Here is a 15,022-nt window from a genome sequence, read left to right on the forward strand (position 1 = left end):
TCAAGCGGGAATCGGTCGAGACGGAGATGCATAAATCTGAAGACCAAAGCAAGACCTTTGTTTACACAAAGAAGAGGGGGTATGACGTTACACGAAACCCCCACCTGAACAAGGTAGGCAAAGCAAAACAATTTACAGTTTGAAACGTTTCGCTTATAAACGGAGAGCTACCCAACAGTTGGTCGGTATTTCAGCTTCACAGCGTTCTATAATTAGATTTAAAGGAGCCAAACTCTACTACAGTAGGCTACTTTGACAGAGTTTAAATGTTGCTTGTACAACTACTTCGCTCCCATTCTGCAGCGTCAATGGGTCGCTTTCTTTTTTCCGGTTGCCTAGCCAACCGTGGGGAAAGGCGAGACAAGCCCGTCCTACTACATAACGGGAGGAGCACCTTAATTTGTCAGCCCATAGCCGAATGATGAAATGAATGGGGATATTGTTGGCAAAATTGTATATCGTGACAGCTTTTCGAGTTGGGTTTTAAACTTTATTTGTTTTACTTCCGTGTTTTCGTTCCATTTGAGTGGACAGTGGGGATGGGTGAGGCAAGCGGAAATGCTCTCGGATTGCCTCAGCTGTCAGCTGTCTCGAGAGGTTAATCCTGTTTTGAGTGGATGATCGTGTCTGGTGCTCGGTGCAGCTGCAGCTCCTAAAAAGCAGTCTGCTTTGGATTTAGTTGCTTTAGTTTGGTTTTTCATGTTTTCAATGGGTCTTATTGCGTGAGGTGGTCACGAGACAAGAGGGCTTTTTATCCTCTGTCCATGGTGCTGATCACGCACAGGAACAGGCCGACTAGGTCACCTGTGTCAATCCCCCTCCCCCACATGCGTCCATTACACAGAAATGAATATGTATAGCTCGACATCTAATCACCCATCAACTCTCACTTTTAATTGTTAAGTGTAATACTTAGAACCTACAGGTAGTTTTTTTGTGTGGCTATTGTGTTAATGATGTACTCTGTAAGTCTAGTCATGATTATAGCATGGCTGCTGTCAGGCGTAGTGACTTCTCCCAGAGGGACGTAGGCATGCTGCTCTAGTAACTTACAGAGGAACGTTAGCATGCTGCTCGAGGGAAGTTTCTCCCAGAGGAGCGTTAGCATGCTGCTCTAGTGAAGTTTCTCCCAGAGACACGTTAGCATGCTGCTCTAGTGACTTCTCACAGAGGAACATTAGCATGCTGCTCTAGTGAAGTTTCTCCCAGAAGAACGTTGGCATGCTGCTCTAGACTTATCCCAGAGGAACGTTGGCATGCTGCTCTATTGAAGTTTCTCCCAGAGGAACGTTAGCATGCGGCTCTAGTGAAGTTTCTCCCAGAGGAGCGTTAGCAAGCTGCTCTAGTGACTTCTCACAGAGAAATGTTGGCATGCTGCTCGAGTGAAGTTTCTCCCAGAGGCACGTTAGCATGCTGCTCTAGTGACTTCTCCCAGAGGAACGTTAGCATGCTGCTCTAGTAACTTCTCACAGAGGAACATTAGCATGCTGCTCTAGTTAAGTTTCTCCCAGAAGAACGTTGGCATGCTGCTCTAGACTTATCCCAGAGGAACGTTGGCATGCTGCTCTATTGAAGTTTCTCCCAGAGGAACGTTAGCATGCGGCTCTAGTGAAGTTTCTCCCAGAGGAGCGTTAGCAAGCTGCTCTAGTGACTTCTCACAGAGAAACGTTGGCATGCTGCTCTAGTGAAGTTTCTCCTGGAGAAACGTTGGCATGCTGCTCTAGTGAAGTTTCTCCCAGAGGCACGTTAGCATGCTGCTCTAGTGACTTCTCCCAGAGGAACGTTAGCATGTTGTCCCAGCCTGGCTCCATTCAGCCTTGTGGGGTCTGTTCAGGGAGCTCTCCCTATCTGATCCAGCCTGCTGGCGCTCAGCCCTGGGAAGTCTGCCAGGGCCGGCCCCGCCTAATACGCTAGGCAGTCAAAGCCCCGGATCTCCCCTTTCCCCCCTCCTGGAGTGTCCATAGGCAAGAATCTCCCCCGCCCTGCCCCAATGTGCACACACACACACACTTACACACACTGCTGGTACACAGAGCCTTGTTTGTCAGCCAGCTAATGACTGCACTCTTCTGAGGCTTGCTCATACACACACAGACACACACACACACACAGACACAACACACACGTCAAGTGTGTGTGTGTGTTTTCTGTACAATATGGCAGAGACAGAAATGAGGTCACATTTCTGAGTCCAGGTGTGCCCTACTAGCAGTTGACTGATGCCTGTTTTTTGGCCTCACCAAATGTTTCTCGTCACTGGGAGCGAGCTAGTGTTCGTTTCTGTAAGAGGTAACATCACACTTAACCAATCTTCCTGTAGAAATAGTAATGGCTGTAGACTGATAACATACTGTCAGCTTTTGAAAACAACGAAATTCCTTCTTAGAAACAGATGAGTCTCCAATCGGATCCAGTGGCTGAGAGGTTATCTCATATTCTATTCTGGTAAAGCCCTCTCTCACACAGGCTATGACCTTTCACTGCTTAACCTCCTCATGTACCTTTCTGCTCTCTGCTCTCTGCCCCCTGTCTCTCTGCAACTCTCTCTCTCTCTCTCTCTCTCTCTCTCTCTCTCTCTCTCTCTCTCTCTCTCCTCTCACACTCACTCTATCTCCCTCCCCCCATTCTCTCTGCACCTCTCTCTCTCTCTCTCTCTCTCTCTACTCTGTTGCTGGCAAGCCAAGTTGTTTATTTACCTGCCAGCTGACACCTCCCGTTCTGAATCGCGCATCTGTATGCCACACCACTCAGAGCCATTCAGAGACTGAATCCTGATTGGTCAGCCGCTGTGAACGCCACAACATGCTTTGTCCCTGTTTGTTTTTGCACCCCAGAAGTCAGGGAAAATGGCCCTTGACTTGAATTGGTGAGACAGGCTACTTTTCTTCCCAGAGGTATTAGCTGTATGTTTTACAGCTTTTTTTTTTCTTCTTCTTCTAATGTGCCTTCCACGTGCGTGCGTGTTATTGCTTTGTTTTTGAGAAAGACTGGCGCTTTCACGAGATTCATTAAGAGAAACTGCTCTCATTGGACCTGGATAGTAATCTCCTCTTGTAAACAAGAGCCTGGAAAATCTGTAGCGAGGAGTTCAAACTGAAACTGTCAAAACGTTGTTTATCATGCTCAAGGTTTTCACTCAAGGCTTTTGCTCGGTCTCCTTGTGAGTTGGTATAGCCATACCTTTGTCCTGCCTCTGAAAGCTCCCCATGGCCCACTAAGTTTCCCCTTGGTTCTCTGGTCAAGTGGTCTGAGATTGTGTTTGAAGAAAGAGGCCTTACTTATCCACAGCAGTTAGCGAGAGTATTACTGTTCACATTGAGCTAGCCAGCCTCACAGGAACCCTTGCTGTGGTATCTACCAGACCCTCATCAGACACGCACGTGTGTGTACACACACACACACACACACACACATAAACAGAGGTAAAATAGTCACACACACAGGTAACATTTGACTGATGTGAGAGAGAAGGAGGTTCTGTGCATTGCAGTGAAGCGTCCTTTGCCATGCCCATACACGGGCCGGCAGGAGGAAATTGGAGGAGAAGGTAGGAAATGAGCCCTAGCATGTTCTAGTACCAGGGACAGACAAGCCTCTGTGGGCCAGCAGTGGGCCAGTGTTGTCCTGTCCTGAGCCCTGAGGTCCCTGGGGGCCTGTGTTTACCCCCCCTCCCCGGACCCCCCTCCCCCCACTCCTCTCCTGAACCCCCCTCTTCCCTCGCCCGACGTCAGCCCCGGCCCAGAACCGGTCACACCAGTCACAGAACAACACGCTAATTGATGCTGATAGAAAGGGCTGCTGAAAGCTGCTTGTCCTCACGTCTGCACTTGCCCATTTCGTTTTAAACCCCCTCACCCTCAGTCCCCTCATCACCTGCACCCCCTCCCTTCCTCACCCATATCCTCCCCCGCCTCACCCCAACTGCTCAACCTTCTTTCAGCCCCTGTTCACCATTCCCCCTCTGGCCCCCCAAACCCCCAACCCCAGTCATCACCCTCCCAATCCCCAGTCTCCTAGCCCCCAACCTCCCCTGTCCCCCTAGCCCCACCCCCAGTCAACCCAATCCCAGTCTTCTAGCCCAAATCCTCTAGCCCAAATCTACCCCACCCCTACCCCAGAGCAGTATCCTAGGCCCCTTATGCCCCATTAACCCCCCCCCCCCCCCCCAGCGCTCCTATTGGAACCGGATATTCGCAGTGTGATTTTGTTTTGGTGCGGTCAGGTCCTCATTACTGGACAGCTACTCTGCCCCCTACTGGTATACTGATAAACGTCAAATTACACAATGGATTAGTTAGTGTTTCTTTACAGGCTGACGTGCACAAAAATGATGTCATACAACCCATGTTGAGCAGTGGTGAGATGTTTGGTTCTGGTGTTGACTAACCTGGTGTTGCTGATGTACAACATAAGATCCTGAATCAGCTGTAAGTGGGAGGATAGAGAGAGATAATGCTATTGGCTGCTTCACTTTGTAACCACAGTCTCCATCTTGTCTGTACAGATGGCTCATATGATGCCCACCATCCAATCTTTGTGTTTTGGCTGGAGTGGAGAAAACCAATATCTGATTGGTCTTTGAGGGTGTGCTGGTATGCCAGCTGGCTGCCCCTGTAATTGGGGTAGGTTATCGTTGTAACCCTCGGTAACCATTGGAACTCGCAACTAATCACCCTGCCTCTCTCTGTCTTTGCTCTGTTTTGATTGAGGGTCCTCTCCCCCCAAAGGCTATTGGAACCATTTTCTAGTATTATTTTCCTATCAGCACATGTTGTGAAACAAACAAACAAACAAACACATAGAAACCAAAAAGCAGCCACTTTTGTTATGGAAACTTTTCTAACCCATGCTCTGGCTCTTCTTCATGGGACTTTGTGTGTCCGTGTCCATGTGTGTGTGTGTATAGACTGGGTTTCGGTAAGAGTTTGTGTGAGAGGCAGGTGGCTGTGAACAGTCCGCTTACAGGGCTGAGTCAACCTGAGGACTGACAGGGGGACAAGTGCTCCTCTGTCTGCCCCTCGCCAGGTCGGGTGACCCTCTCTAGGTGGGCTGCAGCGCTGGGTGATGATGTCACAGGTGTCCCAGGTGTGGTCAGCCGTCTCCAGGTGTGTCTGTGCGCCCACACGCATCGCTGCCTGCCAGACAGACATTCCTCGAATGGACTGGGGCAGAGCAGCCAGACTGAAAGTGAGAGTAGCCCCCTCATCGAACCCCCACCACCCCCCTACCCTCCCCTCCCTCATCCACCCCCATTAAAATGCCCCTGCATTCTTTTCCAATAACTCACCTGCTGTACTGTGAGGAGGGCATTTGGATATTAAAATATTAGAACTGGTTTATCCACCATTCCCAATATTATTAGATTTTATCATTTTCCAAGATCTGCGTAAAAACGCGGGTTTTTGTTTTGATTTGGTCAGCTCAGTGTTTGTAGTGTTGAAATCAAAACTACTGCGTTTAAATTGGATAAAGGGCATAGTGCAGAGGTCCCGTGCGTGGTTACCTATCCAAATGCGTGTCCACTACTTAGGAACGGGCGGCGCAGAGCGTCGGCTTCCAATTAATTTTCAATAAAGCCGGGCCTTAACGCTGGCATTGTGGGCATAGTGGGCGGAGCGGGGCGTAGCAAGTAGAAATTTATCAACTTTATGTAAATGAGGAGAGTTAAACGCTAGCGTTGGCCAATGGGATTGGTTTCTTGTTTCTGGTAACGTAGCAACCGTTGCTCATGGTAAACATTTCTAGGTTTCACAGTTTCAAGATGAAGGAGAAACTTATGTGTGTGGCTGCACACCCAGTCCTGTTCAGAACAAAGTTACGTAATGTGACGAGCCTGACTTTAAAACACAAATATTGTGCAAAAGTGGTATTTTGATCGATATTGTGAGTACATGAACCCAAGTCTATAGGCCATGACTGCAACAGTGACCTTAGAGAACTACAACTCATATTAACTTGTCCAACACGCCCCTGAGCGATGATGTGCAAGCTGTGCAGAGCGTTAAAAAACGCTGTAGTGGACACGTAGGGCAACGGTCAAAGCCAGGCAAAAGGATGGCGTGGAGTTTCAGAATGGCGAAGAGTTACAAGGTAACTTCGACAAATATAGGCTTCAAGCAGCACATGTAATTTAGCATTGCATTCTTTCCAGCCTAGTAAACAAGCTAATCAAGGGTTGACAGTGAACGTAATTTAAACCGTTCATTTGATGCAATTTAGGCAGATTAAAGTTTCAATTTAGAATAGGCCCAATGTTCCTAGAGTAACAAATTACCGCAGTAAAATGCTAAATATTGTAATAGGTGTTGCGGTCAATTGTGATACGATATTCGGGGATTTTGTATGGAAGTGCTAACCAAACTAAAGACGCCACGCCGTAGAATTGTGGTACTGTAATTTAGTTTGTTCTAAATAGTGTTCATAATATGAGGAATCGAAGATGAACGTTCATTTCTTAATATGCTCATCACCAACGTTGACACCTGCTATAGCCTACAGAAACACATACATACTCACCAAGCACCTGAGTGTATCAGAGAGGTTAGTTCAGACTGTCTGGGTTCTGTCAGCTCTAGGTACTTTAGCTGTCATTACACAGACTATGTCAAATAGGGTATGCAGTAGGCATATCTCCTGTCCTGTCTTGTTTTGAGTTTTCCCAACTACATGTTGAACACAATGGCTACATCCAGAAATATCTCCCCAGGAGCCCCCACCATACCCTGCATTCTTTTACAACTCCAAGAATGTGGTTTGCCTAAAGAGTTACATTACTAACTACAGGTCCACTGATGCCCTCTGAATACAAGAAGTACTCCATTTCTCAGGGTTATCGAATGATGTGCGTAGACCTTGACAGTGGCTGTGTGTGGACCTGGTGTGTTGACTCTAGGTAGCATGAGGACAGGCCTGATGGAATGGTCCCAGTCCTGACCTTTCCTGTGTAGCAGAGAGTCAACAGACAAAGCTTGGGACCATCCACACCTTTCTCCTACCCCCGAAAAGGGGGCAAGGTCCTTCCCCCTAGTATAAAACCCCCAAACGTACAATCACCCCCGCTTGTTCGTAGGATCAACTTGAGGTGTTCGCGACATTCTCTAACCTTTACCTCATAACCTGCACATTCACTTTGCGCCCGGAACTTTGACGAGAGATTCCGTTTCCTATTCGTTGGACATAACGAACCATTGACTCCGTTCTTCAAACCGACAACAGTAACTGCGATTTGCAATATTTCTTACTTGTGACATATTGGCATGTTGTGATTGAATTGTTGATGTTTGATTGTATTTTACAAATGATTTAACTTGACCATCGTTAGGTCAGTTGCTATTGATCGTCCATTGTTACTATAGAAGCCTCTTCCTCTCTACCTCTTCCTCACTCTCTCTCCCCTCCCCCTCCACACGCGCTCTACGCAGCCATTGTGTAGTGCGCTCTCATTAGAATGTAGGCCTACTGTACTGCTTTAGCCCAACTAACCCATAACCTATCTGGTATGTGTTCACTATAATTACATTCTCTTAAATAAATCATTGTGTATAATACTTGCGTACCTCTCACGTTACATGATCTGCTCTACTTTCATAGAATTCCCTACTTAAGATTAGACTGATTATTACGAGTGCTATTATTATTGAATATTATTAAATAAGGTTTCCTCTGTCCCTTTCACAAATCAGAGGTGGTGCCCCCAAGAACTACTATACTTTATTATAAACTAAGTATTGCTAATCTTAACCGTGCAAACCATGCTACACCTGTTAGTTGCAGTTATAGGAGGACTTTAACACTGCCTGCAAGTGAACCTGGTAAACAGGTCTTCTGGTCAAAATACCCAGACCCCGGAGATGCCCCATCAGCCCACAGGAACACACTGGGGAACGGTGTAGGGGCGGATTTGCCTGCTGCTTTGACTACAGCAGTCACCATGCAAAGTAGGTTGCCTGGAAACAATACCCTGGTGAGTATGCAAACCTGATTAATAGGTTTTCTAGGTCTGACTTCCTGCCTCATAGACAAATCTCCTGACACTGAGCAGAGACTGCAACACACGGAGCAGCAAACATAGGAACAACCTTTCTCATAACGTAACCTAGTGGAGATCTGAAGCCGTGCTGGTATGTTATTTGACCCGCGTAACTCCCTGTCCTGGGTCAAAGGTCGCGGGTCACAAGGCCGGCCAGGCAGAAACCAAGCCCAAGCCTTCAGAGAGCGACCCTTTTATCCTTGACCCCCATAGCTCTGCTGGTGACAACCTTGTTATTGCCCTCTTCCATTGTGATGGAGCAGGTGTTTGTCTGTTGAGAGAAACATCTTTTTTTTCTTCTCCCTCTCTGTTTTTGTTTGGCTGCATTATGCAGGGCCCTGGGCTCTATGTAGGTGGCCTTGTGGACAGCTTACAGGAAGGGCTGAAGGTCGGAGGGGACAAGGGGACACGTTTTACTGTCGCTTTCATAGTTTACATTGTAGAGACCTTCTGGATTGACATACTGTTGGAGCCTGTGCCTGTTACTAGGCGTGTTTAGTGATAAATTGGCATGGGCGGGTTAAGTTCAAGAGAATGCAGGCTGGACATTTTTTATTTTGAGTGTAACAGTGTGTTCTGGTGTTCTTTTGAGAACCAGGCTCAGCAAGAATTTGCTTAAGCTGTGTTTACTTAGTAGAGAGAACAACATCTAAATAAATGAAGTATTTTTCCTTAGTGAGTGGCCAGCAGGCTAAGACAAGATCCATTGGAGTTGGCCTTCCTCCAGATTCTCACATTAGGAACTTTGCAATTGTGATGTGATGAGTCAGGGCCTGTTTCCTGCATCAAGAGCCAGGATTATGTATATTGTCCGTGGCTGGTTAGCCTGCCTCTTATAGGTCACCTGTGGTAGTGATGGAGCAGATGCTAACTCATGTTGACAGAGCTGTGGGTTTGACATGCTCAGTACAGGAGTGTATCAGATGTGCTGAGTCAGGACTGCCAGGTCTCAGCGCCAGGCTAACCAGGACTGAACTCCTCTGGGGGCTGAGGTATGGCCATATTTACCCCAAGGCTTTGGAGTTGCTGATTTGTTTAGAGACTTGGACGTCTGCCCGGCAACTGGGCAGGTTCCTGAGGGACGGAAGAACATAGAGCATGAAAAGGTTGTCTGAAGGGGCCGTCCTGGGAGGGTGCGTTTGAAACGCTCCTCATCTCACTCTCGGGCTGAGGCCCCCCCCCCCCCCCCCCCCCCCCCCCCTTTAGTCAACAGGAGCTTGGTTTTCAAGGCTGTTTAACCAACAAGCGTCTATACATTCACAAGTTGACACCTCCTGATTTACAGCGTGGGCATATTTACCCAGAGGGAGGAATTCTCTAGGTCACTCCTCTCCTCCTCTCCCTGATGGGATAAACACTGCTATCAGTCTGATGGACGGAGACGATTCTCTAAACAGAATGGTCAGGGGAGCGCCACTCGCTTTCTCTAACGACATCATTAGTCTACAGAACTCTGCACATTTAGTATGAGGCATTCATCAAAGGAACCCTCGGGCCAGCGCTCAAAAATGTTGGTATGGAGGGAATCTGTGGTGATGTTCTTTTCCCCCAGGGCTGCACATCGAAAATCCTTTTCAAATGCTTATTAATTTGTCTGACTCGAGCTGCTGGCTTTTAACGCTCAAATCTCTCCGTGGGGACTTGGTGTGACTCAGTGGGAGTAAAGAGGGCAAATATGTTTTACAGCCTCCTTTCTGCTCCCCACAAATGATTAACGTCATCCGTGCCTGGCCTGTCGCGCATGCCTCTCTCGGTGCATTTCCCAAGACTGGAGATATGTGAGCAATGGGACAGTATGAAGGGAAATGTCGGGAGGTCCTGTCAGTTTCAGACGTGGGCCCTACATGGGGCTGCTAGTGTACTAAGTAAACAAGCAACCATTCAGCTTGCCACACCGAAGTCTTTACATTTGACAGTTGAAAAGGAATGGGTAGAATGTGATATTTACTGTACATGTCACTGTTTGGGCGCGCGGGGGGGGGGGTGACCCTGGATGGGGAGGGGGGAAGGTAGGCTCCTCGCTGCTCACACATGGTGGCCTTCAACAGTCCGGTTTCAACAAGGATGAGCTGGTTTAGATAAATAGTTTGATACTGACGTGCACATAAATCGTTTATGCCAGAGAAGTGTATTTGGTCGAGAGGACCTTTGTTTGTTTATGGGCTCATTCCTGTGTGTAGTGTATGTCTGGATTAGAGGGTTGGAGTCGAGGAATGTGGTGTGCGTGTTTCTTTCCCAGTCCACGTGGATGTTGACATATTCCATCCCTGGAGAGACCATCACTACCTCCTGGCCTCTAGTTGTGTCTGTCTCTCCACTTCCCGTCGAGAGACAGATGAAAGAAAGAGTGATGGCGACGTCAGACACAGCGTGAGGAATGTATTCTGTATCAGAAAGAGGAGACAGTCAGTGATGGACTGACTGGAAATGAACTAGGAGGGAGATGGGGTATAAGCTTCCAGTCGACCTGGCCCCATGACCTGTGAGTCTACACTGTGGGCTGGTATGTCGCACAGACACACTAACCATAAGGACAGGACAGAACCTGAATGTGAACTAGGTTTGTGGCTGAAAGGGGATCTCGCTCAAACTCACTCCCCAGGTCGCTCCACAGAAATCCATTGCATTGAGTGTGTCATGTATGGAAAACAGAAACCAAAAGGCCTCTCTCTTTCCCTCCTCTCTCCCTGTGTCTCTTTCATGTGAAGGCTTTTATGGCTCCCACTTCTGTAAAGGCTGTCGTAACCATGAAGTTGTTACAGGAGACTCATTATAGCCCAGCTGAAGTTTCCACCAGAGAGAGAGGAGGAGAGAGGGGGGGGAGAAATAAAGAGGGGAGTCACCCTGTTAGGGAACCCTAGGTGGTTCTATAGCATTTAGAGTGGAGTGTTTGTGTGTGCGTGTGCGTGCATGCATGTTTAAACACACTCAGGCGTTCCCACTGTGCTCCCCTGCTGTCACACACCTCTTCTCCACTCCCTTTCTTAACCCGGAACCCGCTGCCTTCGGGTCACATGACCCATAGGTTCATAACGAACCATTGTTGTGTTTACCCAATGTAACCCAATACAAAAACAAATCATTTTCTTTTAACCTTCGCAATGTGTGGGGGGGGGGGGGTCTGAGACAGCCCAACGGTTAAAAGAAAATGCTTTACTTTGTTTTTGTACGCGGTAAAGGTGTCACAATACGATGGTGGGTCACAACGACTGATGGGTCAGAATGACCCCAAGATAACACGGGTTAATCTGGCCTCTGAAGAACTCCAGAGCCCCTCCCAGAGCGGTTTCTGTCAAGGTCACCCAGGGGTCACCGCAGAGCAAGGGGTCTGCTTCCAGCTCCATAGCGGGGGGGCTCCAGCAGGCCTGCCACGGGGTGGACGGTGTATGGATGAGTAGCCCCAGGCCCCGTAGCAGCATTGGAGGAATCTCACCGGGGTTGGATGGATACACTGTTGGATGGATCGGGTATCTGTTTGAAGGATGTGGTGTTGGATGTCCTTGACGGCCTTGCAAGCACAATAGGAGCAGTGATGCTAGTGTGTGTGTGTGTGTATGGATATGGGGGGAGGGCCCACAGGAATGCTCCACTGAGTTTCAGTCTGATGTGTTTGACCCAGTGATCCTGAGCGCCCCACAGAGATGGGTCTCCTCCCCTGCCTACTGCTGCACCCTACAGGGGGAGGGACGGCAGATGAGTGGGGGTACCCAGCTCTGCTCTGGAGGATGGGGCAGGAGGGGGGGGGGGGTGGGTGGGGAGTATGGGTGAGGGGAGGCAGTATGTGTTTTAGGGATCAGAAGCCCAGACTAAGTGGGTCCAAACAAACACACATGCATGCACACATTAGTGTGAATGAATGCACACATTTTTACTCCACACACACACTCGCTCTGTCTCTCTCTCTGTCAATGTCTCTCTGTCTCTCTCTCTGTGTGTCTGTCTCTTCTCCCTGTGATCCACATCTCTACTCACTCTCACACACACACACACACACACACACACACACACACACACACACACACACACACACACACACACACTGTTGACAGCAGAATGTCCTGGGGCCACAGAGATGGGGTTCTTTCAGGACTGTTGTCCCACGTCATGGACTCATTAGCCAGGCACTGCTGCACTATGGAAATATCAAACGGAACCCTACAGGGGGCTCACACCTACCAGGCCTTTGTCTTTATCGACCCATCTCGACCCAGCTAGCCGGCCGGCCTGCCTGCCTGGTAACTTGATTTGTGCTGGTGCCAGTTAGCAGCAGTCCCAGTGGCAGCCTCCTGTCTCCAGACCCGGCCCCACTCCCAGGCTTAGATCCAGCCCTGCTGTTTTCACAGGGTCTAGACTCGCATCCCACAATTGATGATATATATAATGATGTTGAGTGCTGCTGGACAGGGTTATGGGAGTCCTTTTCTCCTCCTCCTGTCCTCCTCTCTTCTTCTTCTCCTCATCCCCTCTTCCTCTCTTCCTGTCCTCATCCTGTCCACCTCTTCTGGATGGGTTCTTCATTTCCCTCCCTCTGAATTTGCTCTTTTCAGGGTGAGGGATGAGGAATGTGTGTGTGCGCACGGGGGTGTGTGTGTGTGTGTTTATAAACAGCAGGCATGTTTTGTTTGAGAGAGGTATGACTCAGTCTCTCCCCAGCTGTTGTGGACTAGAGAGAGAGAGGGAAAGGGGGGAGTGAGACAAATACAGAGAGGGGGAGAGTTCCTATAACAGCATGATTCTACTTAACATTCTGCTGACTGTCAATGTCAGCAGTCTGCAGGACAGTCTTTCGTGTGCAAAATATGCCGACTTTGCATGTTCTCAGCAGAATGACTTTGCATCTTTTCAGCATAATCCTTTGTGTTTTTCTATTGGACCCAGGTGATCTATCAGACGTGCTCTCAGACCTTGAAACAGATCTCTCTGAGTGCTAAACTGTTCATTTCTCCAGGAGAGAGGGAGTCAGATGGCTGAGCGTTGAGGGAGTCGGGCTAGTAATCAGAAGGTTGCCGGATCGATTCCCCGCCGTGCCACATGATGTTGTGTCCTTGGGCAAGGCACTTCACCCTACTTGCCTCGGGGGGAATGTCCCTGTAATTACTGTAAGTCGCTCTGGATAAGAGCGTCTGCTAAATGACTAAATGTAAATGTAGAGAGACCCGTGGGGCTGCTGGAGATGAGGACGAGGGCGTCTGCTGTTGCTCGTCTCTGTTGGACCGTGGGGCAGCAGTGGAAGGTTAGCTGGAGCGCACGGCAGGCTTGACTGGAACTGACTTGTTCTGTTTGCTCAGCTGGAGGGCATGGGCCCGGTTCTGCCCCGCGGCACCAGCCTCAGAACCCTCCAGCCCAGCCCTGAACACTCCAGAACAGATCAGCCTGAACCTGAACACTCCAGCCATGAATATTCTAGAACACACCAGCCAACACCCCACAGTATCTACTACCAACTACTGTCTCCCTGTCCAACTACTCTCTCCTAGGCGGTGTGTGTGTGGTTATGAGATTACAAGGCAATGGCAGCACGCAGACTTTTCATGTTTCTGAACTTCGCCTCCAAAATGTAAACCTAACAAACCCTGCCATTGAGTTCTGAGGAACTCACAGAAGGCCTTTTATCCCTGATAGAAACTTCTGGACTTTCATCTTTACTGGTTCCCCATCTGGTCAACTAATGAAGAGTTGTGTGTGTGTGTGTGTGTGTGTGTATGTACGCACGAAGCAGAACTGGACTGGAGGGTGGCACTGCCCAGTGAGGTGATTACAGGTTTGGTTGGTTACCGCTGCTTCTGGAACAAGGCGCTGCGGGCACCACACGTGTTGGCACGGCGATGGGCACCTCAGATGTGGCGGGCAGCATGTGGAAGCGTTCTGGCTCTGCTTGCCCAGCCCTCCCTTATATGGGCCGGCCCTATCCTCTCTCCAGAGACAGAGAGAAAAGCCAAACATCAGAACCTACAGGCAAACAAACGAGAGGTGTACATCCAGAAGGCTGTCTGACTGAATGACGGAGGACTGTCAGGAAAGCTGGGATGAGACCCAGGGCTGAAAGAGCTCAACTGAGGCCCAGGGCTCAGAGAGGCCAAGTAAGTCACATGTCACAGATCTGCCAAACCAGATCCAAAGTTCCCAGGGGGCAGATTCTGCAGACCGTGTAGAACAAATCTTTTTATTTAATTCTTCATCCAAGTACCAGCCCCACCCTGGACCCTGCCCCCACCTCCCCCCAGACAGCCAGTCTCCTCCCCCCTCCCCCCCAGCCCCATCTGTCCACGTTGGGAGGCCAGCTCCAGGCCGCGGTCTAACTCTCCTCCAGCCAGGATGCTTGCTCCTTTTGTCGGACACGTTAATTGGGGCATTTGGGCAGGCTTCCACGGATGGTCTCTGTTTCACGTCGCTTTCTGGGGGCCTTTTGAGGCTCCGCAGAGCAGGACGGCTCATTATCCTTAATGAGACACAGACACTCAGACCCCCGGTGTCTCCGCCCCAATGCTACTGGGACAGCTCCACCACGTTCACAAGCCTACCACTGTGGACCTTTTTGAGATCGAGTTTCTGCACACACACACACACACATACACTATGACTGTGTGGGAGTGTGAGAGTTGGAGCGAGCGAGAGTTAATATATGGGAGTGTGTGTGTGTGTGTGTGTTCAGTCTTGATCTCATTTTATAGCCTCATATTAAACTTTGTCCGCCTCATGTATTTTAAGGCTCTTAAAGCTAGCTTTCATGGCCTCTTGTCTCCAGTGTTGCTGGTCAGTGTGTGTGTGTGTGTGTGGCCGGGCTGGAGGAAATGGCTGGCTTGCAGGGCTGGTAGAGAGGGCTGTCTGGAAGAGCAGAGCTGGGATGAAGGATAGGCCTGGCAGGCAGTGCAGTGCAGAGCTGGGGCAGAGGGCTGGTTGGCAGGGCGGGGCAGGCCTGGAGGAGAGATCTGCCTGGCATGGCAGAGCTGGAGGAGAGGGCTGGCAGAGCAGAGCTGGAGGAGAGCTGGAGGA

At 49.4% G+C, this 15,022-nt stretch overlaps 1 protein-coding gene across 1 annotated transcript in view; it reads left to right on the plus strand.

The window, feature by feature from the left end:
- The first annotated feature begins 6 nt into the window (after positions 1–6).
- Positions 7–15,022, plus strand: part of me1 (malic enzyme 1, NADP(+)-dependent, cytosolic) — a 38,922-nt gene continuing 23,906 nt past the window's right edge. The window contains exon 1 of the mRNA XM_047042468.1: positions 7–113. Coding sequence (XP_046898424.1) covers positions 27–113 — 87 coding nt within the window. The 5' untranslated portion in view covers positions 7–26. The remainder of the gene's footprint in view (positions 114–15,022) is intronic.

Source organism: Hypomesus transpacificus, chromosome 2 (genome assembly GCF_021917145.1).
Source record: "Hypomesus transpacificus isolate Combined female chromosome 2, fHypTra1, whole genome shotgun sequence".
NCBI classification, from domain to species: domain Eukaryota; kingdom Metazoa; phylum Chordata; class Actinopteri; order Osmeriformes; family Osmeridae; genus Hypomesus; species Hypomesus transpacificus.